The following is a 12,438-nucleotide window of genomic DNA, read 5'->3' as shown; positions in this document are numbered from 1 at the left end:
TGATCTCCCTCTCTGACACTCATGACAAGAAGGACTAAAAGCCATCCACTTAGCATTTTCAAATCACTAACATTTAATCTTAAAAATAAAAAAGGTTTTTAAGATGATTCTTTAAGGAAAAACTAAGTTATAATTTTCATGTTTTAAAAAAGCAATACAGAGAAGGCAGATAAGCTGACTGTCATACAAAGTAGCTACACACACTCACCTGTAATGTAGAACTAACTGATCGAGGGCTCAGCCTTCATGAAAGAAAAAGCCCTGTGATGCCACCAATCTTTTGAGCAGACTGTCATAAACCAAGGTCACTGAGCCTGCACTGACCTTGCCAAGCTATCCAAGGGCTAACCCCTCTAACATAAGACTTACTATAAACTGCTCCATGAGGCTTAATGTTTGCCTCTGTGAGTAAGGGACCTATCAATACAAACCTGGCAGAAGCTGAGACAGGCAAACTGGCAAAATGATTACAATAGTCATAACTTTGTGAAATGACTCAGGAAATGACCCATTCAGCCTTGCAGAAAGCTATTGTGAGCACCCGACTTCAATATCATCTCATAAAGTAGAACCTAATGCAGGAAAGCCAAGTTCCAGTTTTTCAAGTGCTAAACTGATAGAATTTTAGTTTGACTTCTTTTTTTTTGCATTAGGGAAATGGCATGAAAACCTCATCATAAGGATTAGAACAGATCAGCGTCTTGTTAATGTTATCTTTATAACACCACTTAAAGAATGAGTCCTGCATGAAGTTTATGTGTGAAGTGAATGTATTTTCAGATGAATGAAACAAGACATCACTGCCATTGCTGAAAGTTTCAGCCACATTCTTCTATGTGAAAGGTTGTATCTTGCTGAAGCAACTTGTTTCCAGAAAGTTTCCAGCAACAACAGACACTACAAAGACATCCTTGCTCGACAAGCCTCAACACTGAATACCAGCCCTCCAGGCCTGCTTCAAAAAGGATAACACTAAATTTGTCACAACTAGTCAGCTCTTATCAAAGGCTCAATTGAGGGAAGTAGAATTTATGGAAGATTATCTAAGAGATTTACTTTCAATCTCCACCTATTCCAGGTCCTAGCCTTAAGTCGACCTCTAGCATCAGAAGACTTGGATTATTTTCTCTGTCTTCCTCTCCCAAAGAATTACCTTTGGTAACTTAGGTGCCAATCTCTGGTCTTAGTTTTATCAAGGAGTAATCATTATAAAGAGTTATATAAAGAATATCTCATTCTAAGACCCCTGTACAAAAATCCTTATTGCAAAGTTTTTGTGTATTTATTTATTTATTTTGGTGGTATTGGGGATGGAAGCCAGGGTGTCATACAATCTAAGCAAGTGCTCTACCACTGAGCTTTATCCCCAGCCCTAGGTTTCTAAATTTTTCTTCTAAAGCATTGAGGAATTAGTACTTTTTTTTCTTCCCTGAAAATGAAAATTATATAACGAGCTGCATTTCCCTTTTATCTGGAACTTAAACACAACCCATAACAGTCCTTTCCAATCCTACTGGCTCTCAACAGTGGCATATTTGTTTTCTCCCTTCCCTGGTCCAGATTGTCTATTTCTATTTATGATTTATTAATATTACTTAACAACTGTTATACTAATATGCTATTTAAATCTATTAGTGCTTATTAGTATGCTATTTATTATCTTGCTAGCTCTGTCAAAACTTTTCAGAAGGAAGAGAGACATAAGTAAAGTGAAATCAAAACACACTTAAAACACGAGACCTGGGCATGAAGTCACATGAACATATCCCCAATTAATCATAAAACTCTAGATTACATCCCTTTGAAGTGGGATAGAATAATCATCCCCCCTGATATACCAAGAAGGACAATAACACACCATGTAGAGGATCTGCCCAAAGGTAGAAACAAAAGGAAGCATTGAGATTCTGAAGCACCATCTCCCACCCAGCTATGTGCTAAATTCATGTTACTAACCTCCTCACCACTGGCTATTCTGTGAGCCAGATCTTTTAAGTTTCTCATCATTCTTTCATCTCGAAAATCATAAGGAAATGTTTCCGTCCATTCTGTCAAGAGCTGAAGAATTTTAGGTGCAATTTTTCTCATCTGGTTCTAGGGAGAAAAAGCAAATATAGTTCAGTGATATCTTTCATCATAAACTACATCAAATAAATAATACCAGGGTCAGGTTAGTGCAAAAATCTTTGGGGTTGAAGAAGCATTTCTAACTCCCCCATCCCACAATGTCCCTGCCAAGTGCAACTAACTTATGGCAATATCCAGGGACCCACCATGGTATTAGATTTGTGGTATCCTTTCAACCAATCCCAATTCCTAAGCATAGCCATGATATCACTCATGCTCTTCATCTTGGGGATAAGCTGGGGTTACTTGAGGTAACCAACTTCACAAAATCTTAGCCATAGAGTTATCATGCCTAAGGAAAAAAAATATGAAGTTCAAAATGTTTCATTACCTTATCACCATCAGGGTCACTTAGCCTCTGGTGCTCAACACATAAGTGGCAGACTTTGGCCATTAGCTCATAAGGATGCATAAATAACCGAGAACTGAGTAGGAAGGTAAATATGTATGTCCTCTGTGGCAAGAGAAAAAAGTCATCGTTACATACTTTCTGAAATTAATATCTTTCTTATACATTATACACCTTATTTCATGAAGTTCTCTTGATCAAAGTCAATGTGCTACAGAGAGTAATGCCTTTCGGAGTCAGACAGTAAGACAGTAGAAGATGGATTTTTCTGTTACCTCCGGATGTGTCTTTTCCCTCAAACCATACTAAAAATAACAGAAGTACAGGATAAGTTTGGCTCCTGAAATTATTCAGAGAACATTTTCACATTTATCCTCAGGGAGCTGGGATATCAAGTCATATAATTCACTCTAGTAAAGAATGAAATTCAGCCCAGAGAGAAATCTAACTTAAATATACCACCCATACAAAATATGGTTCTGTGTCCAAGTATTATGGTAACTCAATTGAAACCAAAATAAAACAAAAAACAAAACAAAATAAAAAAACCCACCTCCTCTACCACATTCAGCTCAAGAATTCTCCAGAGTGTATAGTGTGGTACACTGAAGCATTTGTGTCAGAACATTTGAAGGCAGGCTTTTAGGAAACCTATTTACTTGCTCAAGGGCTAAGCAATTTGATAAAGCACAATATTACACTATATACTTTTCTTTAATCACATTGTCTCCCAAGAAGCCAGTAATGAAGTGGTGCTTATTTGTTATAAGAGTTTCAGACTCCCAGTGAAAAGAGAAATTCCATGGGTTTTTCCCCCCTTAGGTACCTTTAGTAGCTCATAAATGCTTGCAGGGCTGAACAAGGGATTCCTTTTACTTTTGATTACAAGTTTTCCCTGTGTGGTAACATATCTGAAAATGCTATGTAACAATTCACACACAGAGAGATAACTCAGTAAGAAACATCATGATGAATTACAGTGGCATGCACAAACAATTCTTTGCACATCAATGATATTCATTGTATTTATAAAAACTAATGAATGTGGTCTCTAGCTATTTTCGTGAAATCTCCATCAATAACTAGCTGCTGAGTAAATTTCATTGTCCTACTCAAATCAGTTTTATAGAGATAGCTGTTGTACAAAAGAGGGGGGTGGGGAATCACTTGCCCCAGAAAGAAAAACCTACATTTGACTACTGTTGCTGGAGCAAATCCTCAATACTGTGAATTTCAATTTTCCCCCCTTCACTCTTTTGGAATTACTGCAAAGATTGAGATAATATGTAATGAATTCCCTTTACTGAAATGTACCATCTATACAAGTGTAGGTTATTAAGGTAAAACAAAAGCAAAAATGCTATCTGATGTCCAACTGATAAATCATTGCATCTTGAGTATATATCATCTTCTCTCTTCCAAATACTTTCCTACTTTTCTCAGATAGTGATGGTATTAGACATAAAAAAGGCATTAAATATCAAATGCTGGGAGCATCTAATGTTCGCTGGCATTTTTTATTTACGGACCAAGGTGCATGCATGAATCAAAACATTATAGATACTTCATTCAGGTGCCTACAATGTAATTCATATCAGGCTGCCTATAATGTAGTACCTCATCTGAAAAGAAACTGAAATGGAGACTACACCAAAATCTGATCCACACTCAGCCTCGATTTGATCTGAAAGCATTCAATAATCAATATGCAATTTCTTATGAGAAAAATCCTTAGTAACCAATATATAATTGTATAGTATATATGGTCCCTACATATTATAATTTCTGCTCAATACCAAGGATAGGTTTCAGAGGAACATGAATACTTACATCTGGATAGTAATCCACATTAGGTACTAAGTGCTGGATAAGTGCTTCCAGAGACCCAGAGAGGAGGTTGTTGTCATGGTAATACAACCCTCCACAGCTGTCTTCTGCAGACTGATAGAGGTTTCGGTTGTAACCACTGCTGTCAAACATTGCTGAAAAGGGAGGAGTCTGAGGCATGCTTTCCTAAAAGGAATAAAAAGAAGAAAACATGGTTTCAGTAACACACAATATCGAGAAATAAAAAGCTTTAATAGACATTAAGCTTTAATAGTAATGAGGACAACAAATTAAAAAAAAAATAATTTAGGTTCTGACACAGTATCAGAACCTACCAAGAACCAAGCTGCTGTTTTAGTACCACAAATATGCAAACTTTTGAGTACCAAGTCAATCAATCAAATGCCATAAAATGAATACACCAAAGGATCCAACCTGGACTTAAATCCAAGACTCTGGCTGTCATACTTAGATATCACTCCTTCACATTTGGTGCTGAAGAGGGGCAGGGAAACAGCTTGGATTGCTTTATCCCATCAGGGTATTTTCCTAAGGTAGAAATGTGTAGGCCTTGAAATTTGGCTGGGAAGACTCACACAGTGCTTGAGAGACAGCTGACTAGCACTGGACATACGGGGATGACACCAACACTGAAGCTGAAAAAACTAATGTGCACAAGAGGCTTAGGATCAAAGTGCACAGGGTGTGTGTTGTTTGTGTCTCCCTGTACCAAGAGCTGAATGCTGACTCCCGTGTTTCTGAGAAGATTAGATGCTGTTGATTTTCACCCCTTTGTGTCAAATTCTCAGGGTGGGAGGTGTATATAAAGTCTCAGTTCTCAGTAAACATACAGGCTGAGGAGGCACCTGATTTGGGAACAAGGAGGACTGTGACAGTCCTTGAGATAAATTGCTCCTTTCCATCTGTGGGCCTTGTAACTCACAAAGCCCTTGTCAGAGGGCGCTCCATAGAGGCCAGAGGCTATTAAGTTATTACTTGGATTCCTAGGGACACAGCGCTTGGCCCTGACAACAGACTGGGGTTTCTGGCGGCTGCTCTGCACAATGGAGGCATTCAAGAGCTGCCGAACTGGGGGTTTCAGAAAGCAAACAATGAGGGGAAGCCAAACTCCAGGCCTTGGACCGACAGGGACAGGGTGTGTGGAGGCTGAGGCAGGACACAACCTGGGCTAATCCTTCTTTTCAAGATGCTAAAAGATATTTGCATCCAAATGGGGGTGGGGTATGGGGCTTGGTCTGAGAAGTCACATCCATCACTCCACTAGCATCTGTTCAAGCCACAGTTAATGGAGGACACAGAGCATCACAATGTGTGCACGTGCCTGGGCAGGAGGGGGCCAGGCACAAATATCCACTCTAAAGCCAACCTGGCAGGTGGCAACAACATCTAGGAAAAGGAACATCAAGAAAAATAAATAGAAAAAAGCTTCCTCCTGCATTCTATCCCATCCATGAATCAGCACTAAGGAAGAATTTAAAGGGATCTATGAAAAAAAAAAAAAAAAAGCTACAAATGGGAAGAAAGTGATTCCTGAGAGCCACCCTGGGGGGATTTGTCACTATACCAGGGTCATGGCTGCCAAGCTCTTAACTTAGGTAGGTAGACATGGTCATCATAGCCAAAGGATCAGGGACAATGGAATGCAATGTTAACACAAATCCCCTTGGTTGGTAAAACTTCCTAACTCAACACTAACATTTTATTTACTTATTTAACTCAACATTAAGAGTGTAAAAGGCAATGGATAGAGTATACTTGTTCCCTCTTTAAATTGCCAGTTTTCATGAGTATCATTCATGTGTAACATACGCATTGCAAATGGGTCATCCTTGGCTGGAAGAAAAAAATCATTCCACCCTTGTCCTGAGAAACTGAGAATGTCCTCAAACTGGGAGGCCTGAACCTGAGAAAAGAGCCATGCCTTAAAGTTACTTCTATAACCTTGAGGGAATCCTGTCTGGATTTGGTTGCCTGTGGCTTAAAAAAAAAAATAGCTTTCCATGGTTATAACCACACTTTTCTTCCTATACCGGATGAGAAGTAAAATTCCCTTGAAGTTGGATTTTTTTTTTTTTCTGCCAGGAACCATGAATTTTCCCTGATAGCTTCCCTTAGTTGTTGTTGCACCATTCTAATAAAGTGCTTTGCAGAGATGACTGCCAGGACTTGAGAACTCCAGAAAACCAGAAATTGATAAATTCAAAGAACATTCAAAGAGGCCATAGAAGTCATCTGACCCAGGCTATAGAAAATAGATTTCATTTCACTTTCCAACTGCAATCAGTTACAAGTAGTTCCCTAGGGGGTCTGAGGATGAGCAAGATTTGGAGACTATAACTCCACAGGGAATATGTATCCCGTGATTGGCAATAACTGCCAAATTGTCATGGATGCAGCCAAAGCCAATGTGTCATCGTCGTCAGGTCCAAGCTTTTTTCCTCTAAAAATGTGCAAACTGAGAGACCCAGGAAGGTGAACTGGAATGACCAGGCTAACATGATGCAGCCACATGGTCTAGCACAAAGTGAGCAGAGTGGAACTCCCCTGTCTTGCACCCCTGCTGTCTTGGGATTTTCAGTAGTAAGCACAGACCCACAAGACAGCCACAGTTCACTCAGAGTTCCCTTTCAAAGAATCAGCACCAAAATCTACCAAGCATTTATACTTCTTAATTATTTATTCCTCTAGATTGGATAAGGCCTCAGATCTGGACAGAATTCAGATTTAATAAAATCCTAACTTTGGCACTCAATAGCTGTAAAATCTTCAGAAAGTTATTTATGCCTGATCTCCAGGTATGTTTTCTATCAGATATTTTCAGTTTTACTCACCCCTTCCAAAATATAAATGATTAAAACAAACACACACCCAACTGCCTGTTTTCTTTATACCAAACTTCTTAGAACATTATTATTCGAGTCATGGCAAAAGGCTTCTGTATTTATCTTTGGAAATGTATCTCTCACAGGATTTCCTTGAGGAGGGACAAAACATCATCACTTAAAAACTCCCTCCAATGAGGTACCAAAAGAAAACACTGTAAATAGCAATGGGAGCCTAATCAAGGTAAAAAGTTTGCGGTTATCACTTATTACACTTACAAACCAATTGTGAGAAGAGAGTGTGTCATAATATGTTTTCCAGTTTCGAAGTAAGCTCAAAGATATGTCATGGCTAATCAGCTGGTTTCTTTTCCCAGGTGCCACTCTGACTGTTGAAATTGCTCACAGCAACAATCACCTACTGAGATGAAAGTCACTCAGGAAAAGGTAGCCTCTTATTTACATACCATGGGCAATTTTATCTACTTTGCCATATATTCAAGACAGCATCTTTTCAATTCCTTGAGCTCTTCTTGGTTAGTTGGTCTCACATTCTTCTTAACTATGGAATCTCCTGTGTTGGAAAAGGTCCCTACATTTCATAGGCCTTCACGTCTCTCAGTTCCCCTTAACAGGTTACTCTGGAGACCCACAGGGTAGTAGGCTCTGAGAATTTCATGACTCCTGTTTGTGTGTTTACTGACTCCAAATGCCTTTCTGGATTCTGCACCCTCCTCACGTGGCACATTTCCTCATCCTTTCTTGGCTGCATAAGAAGCTGAAACCCAGGAAAATTTGCTTGGGTTACATATGAAGGCACAGAAAGGGCAGGGTTCCAAACCTGGATCTTCAGATTCCAGGTATAAAATTTATGACACCACTCATGTTCTACTCTAAATAGTCTTTGAACTTCTAATGCTTAACCATAAAACGAAAAGCCTGCTAGTCTGTCTCAAATTGTAGGCTATTAGAATAATTTATGTTTTACATGTTCTACATAAACCCTTGTTCCAAAGACATATTAATACCATTAATTACTCTTATTAAAAAGTCACACTGTCAACAGAAGTACTGAAGCTACTGACTTTGGCAATCAAAGCATAGTTCCATCTAGAAACAGCCTTCAGAGACTCTAACATGTACTTTAAAAGCCACTTTTGTTATCTTTAAAACTGGGATGCATGTAAACAGTCAAATTATAAGAAAACATGTTTGACATTTTTTTCCAACAATATATGAAATAACAGAGCATCTTACAATAAACAGCACCTTTGATCCAATGAAGTTCATAATATTTGCTTGTATTTACTTTATGGATCTCCAGCAACAAAAATTTAATGAGACAAATGACTATGAGAATACCATAGGTCACTGTATGCATCACTCATTCCTGGATAATCTCAAACAAGTGGCCAGTCTGTTTTATGAAGGATTAACTGCCTGTGTAATGGATAAACTCAGCAGAATGGTACAGAAAGTGCTGTTTGTGAAACTTAATTTTAACCTATTAAGATAAACATAGTAGCGTGTTTTCTCTTAAGTATCTTCCTTCTGATTACCCACACCAGGAGCTATTGTTTGTCAGTATTACTTAGATTTGATGGACAGGCCTTTAGTTTTACCTGCTTTAAGTTTTAGAATTGAAAAGTGAGAGCCAACTAAATACTGGCTTAGTTTTTATTAAGAAAATGAATCTCATCTCCAAAGTAGATATGAGAACCCAGAAAAGTATTTATCCCTGGGCTCTATTAATTCCAGAAATCACTTGCTAATGATTTCTCTAGGGGAAGAAGGGATAGTTCGAGGTTGCTCTTAACCTTTAGCTTCCATTCATTTTTTTTTTTTTTTAAATCTCAGTATAGTTCTGCTGCCTTCTTTATCTGCAGCAATGTACTACTTTCAGCTCTCACAACTAATATTTTCTGTCTCTAGGGTCCATAAGCTCTTAATTTACTTCTCTCTATACTTTCCAACATAATGTCAAAACCAGCCTCTCCACTATTCATCAGTCTTCTTTAGCACAAAGTTTGCCCAGCTCAAAGTACCTCTCAATAGGGACCTGCTAATCAAAAACTTTGTTTAGGAAACACTATTTTCCAAAATTAGAATGTGACAAAGCAGCAAGAACACTAGCTTAATTTACTGTTAAATCAAACTTCAAAGGAGTAAATTCCCTTGGAAAAAGAGATTTGCATGAGGCACATGAAAAACCTACTGACTATTCAAATCCCCATCATTAACACAGAATGGAGACTTTGAGAGCCAGGCTCACAAAGTTTCATTTGTAAGCCATTCCCCACCCTTCATTATATATTCTATACAGCCAGTGGTTCTTAACTTTTTAAGGAAATCACAAACTGCTTCCCTACTATCCCAGCAGAAATATACCAATAATATACTTTAAGGGAATTCTCTGATCCCAGATTAAGAGGCCTATGTGCTAATTTGGAAAGAACCTGGATATCATTTCTCTACCTCAAAGCAGGAGAACATGGTGAATCTGAAAGTTACCTTGCCCAGTACATTCAAGATCAGCTCCTTAGAAATCATGAAATACTTTTTTTTTCAGGTTATATCAAACAAATGGAGTTAAAATAATAAAAGAATGAAAAGAAATAAGCTTTCTTTTCTCCCCTAAATTCAGGCAGCATTTTGAGGTAGAAGGAGATACAGCTAGACAGTAGGAAGCCAGTTTGGGATTTTAAAACAATAATCTGAGCTCAAAGAAAGCTTCAGAGCCACAAAAATTAGTGTGCATATTAAAGATTATGCTGGAAAACTTTCCAAGAGGCAAGTTCCAATAGGAAAGTTATACCTGACCTAGGTAGAGAAGATGAATATTCTCTCTTAGCATTAATTTGGTAAGCTGAAAAGTTGGTTGACAGACAAGACATCTTACAGAGGCTGCTAATTTGGCCACAAAGATAGATCATGTTCTTCTAAGGACCCTGAAAAAGTTCAGCCCGACATTGATCCAGCAGCAAGGAAGCAGGCTCTGGGTGATTTACGGGATGAATGGATTTGAAAGGCATGCCTAATGGTTTCAAACCAACTAAAGCACCAGATGAAAAGCTGCCTTTTTCTGAACAGCAGACTGTGTTTGAATTAGCGGCTGCTTTTGCACAATGTAATTTATGATGAAGCAGGTGCACCAGGATAAGGTGGTTTCAGGTGACGATTCAAATTGGAAAAGAGGTCAAGGAAAATATGGGTGTGGGAACTAAATCAAAAGCTATCCTTCAACGTCTTATAGGTGCTTTGTAAATCTCTACCAGAATGTCATGTCAGCATTTCCTTTGCACTCAAGAAAATGACATAAAAAAATAAAGGAGTGCAAGAAACAAAAGGTTTTCTTTTCCTTTTCAATACACAGAGTGCAATATTTAATAAATGCAAGGCCTTTATGTTGACTATGGTATTTTAGCATCTGTTCAAATGCTGGACATGTGTCCCAATCCATAAAAAAAGGAAAAAATTACTTCAGTGGACAAAGCCCTCCTTATCACAACTGAACTTTGAAAGCATATTTGTTTAATGAGGAGAGGTTTAAAATTCTGGAATTACAGGTTCCCCAATTCCAATCTAGATCCCAAAGGAACTTTGCTCTTCGATGAGATGCACCTTCAATAATCCATTTCTTTCTTTTTTTCATTTGAACTTGTAGAGCCCTGAATTAGGAAGACTTCATAAATTTCTCCATCTGGTACTTTTAGGTACTTTCAGGCTCCTTTTGGCAATGTGAGACTTTAGCATACAAAGACTAACTGCACACTCCCAGGGTGTATACACCTGATTGTAGATTTGAGTCAAGGTGAAAGGTAGAAGTCCAACTTCTGACACTAGCTAAAACATAGCTTATTTTGATCTTGAAAATTTACAGAAGATTATTCTCTCATTTCTTTCATTAGGGGAAGTCACAAAGGCAGAGATTTTTAAGAGCATCTGTGGAAACTATAGAAAAGCTCCACCTTTGGCTAACCTCCTTGAGAAAAAGAGGTATTGTGTGGACAAGGCAACCCAGAGTAGACAACACACAATCACCTCACTTCTTTGGCATGTGAACAGAAAGTAACTAACTCCAAGATAAGTACATTCTTTGGAGCTGAGTTCCAAATACTTCGAAGATTTCCCCATTAAGAGAGGACAAAAGTCCATGTTTTTGAGTAAGGAAGATCCCATTTCTCTCCACGATGAAAGGCTATGTTAATTCCTGATCTAAGTTATAGGTGTTCATACAAGAAGTAAATCTACATTTTGCTTGATCTTTCCTGGATGCTACTTTAAAAAAAAATTCTTCATTAATTCCTAATTGATAGAGGAAGGAATTGTGACTCAAATATTTACAATCTTTGGTTTCCTTCGAAGAAAAACAAAGCTAAGATTTGTTATCTTTTGTTTGGGGGAATGCTGTTAGCAGTTTATTAACATACAAAGTGATATTTCATGGCATATCTGAATAGATCTGGAAATTCATTTAAAACTTTCCCATGAAATGAAGCTTTCCTGTATGGGAAGTGAATCTAAACAGGCTGCCATTCCTGTGTATTAACTGCCTTTATGTACACAACTCCATGCAGTTCTTGAGTTTAACAGTAGATGGCTCCTCATGCCCTGCCTTTCAAATGGTTGGTGCTTTTTCAGCAATAACAGTTGGCGATGATTTAGAAAAGCAAAAGAAAGGCAACTAGAGTTCTGGGGAAAAAATATTGAGAAATTGGTGCCTATGATCATAGCATGAGCATTGCTCATGCTGTACAAATGAAGACATACTGGCTAACAAAGCCAGTCAGTTATATTTCCAGATATCTTAGATGCCCATCTATGATGAGAATTAATTATTTCATTTTCCCAGAAGAACAAAAGTGATCTTCTGGATAATCAAAAGCATCATTGTCTAATCAAACACTGTCAAAAGGGTTGGGATCCTGGAAATGTCTCTCTTCTGCACTGTTCAATATAGTTGAAACTGGCCACAGTGATTACTGAGCACTTAACATGTGACTTGCGCAACTGAGAAACTAAATTTTTAGTTTCGTTCAATTTAAATAAACTTAAGTATAAATATCCCCATGTGGCTGGAGGCTATCTCACTGAACAGTATGGACATATGTAGATGAGTTGTCATTTATACATGACAGATCTCAAGCTAAACCATAGAATATCATATGGGGAATACTTCAATTAAAATATTTAATTTTCTAACCAAGTTAATGGAGCATGAAAAGGATCTGACACTTAGTGAGAGCATTTTAAAAGTAAGATTTTCTCTATATTTTATTATGTAATATGGTT

At 37.9% G+C, this 12,438-nt stretch overlaps 1 protein-coding gene across 4 annotated transcripts in view; it reads right to left on the bottom strand.

Moving 5' to 3' along the window:
* Window positions 1-12,438, bottom strand: part of Rasgef1b (RasGEF domain family member 1B) — a 560,746-nt gene that overhangs the window by 19,808 nt on the left and 528,500 nt on the right. For all 4 annotated transcript variants that reach the window (XM_058573842.1, XM_058573843.1, XM_058573844.1 and 1 more), the window contains 3 exons: window positions 4,307-4,489; window positions 2,459-2,581; window positions 1,957-2,094 (listed from right to left, as the gene is read on the bottom strand). In XM_058573842.1, the coding sequence (XP_058429825.1) occupies window positions 1,957-2,094; window positions 2,459-2,581; window positions 4,307-4,489 (444 nt within the window). The remainder of the gene's footprint in view (window positions 1-1,956; window positions 2,095-2,458; window positions 2,582-4,306; window positions 4,490-12,438) is intronic.

The sequence above is a fragment of the Marmota monax genome, unplaced genomic scaffold (assembly GCF_021218885.2).
Source record: "Marmota monax isolate L192 unplaced genomic scaffold, Marmota_monax_Labrador192_F-V1.1 WCK01_AAM20220418_F8-fsc00398, whole genome shotgun sequence".
Taxonomy (NCBI): domain Eukaryota; kingdom Metazoa; phylum Chordata; class Mammalia; order Rodentia; family Sciuridae; genus Marmota; species Marmota monax.
The sequence above is the reverse complement of the archived record's forward strand: the minus strand, read 5'-3'. Positions and strand labels throughout refer to the sequence as shown.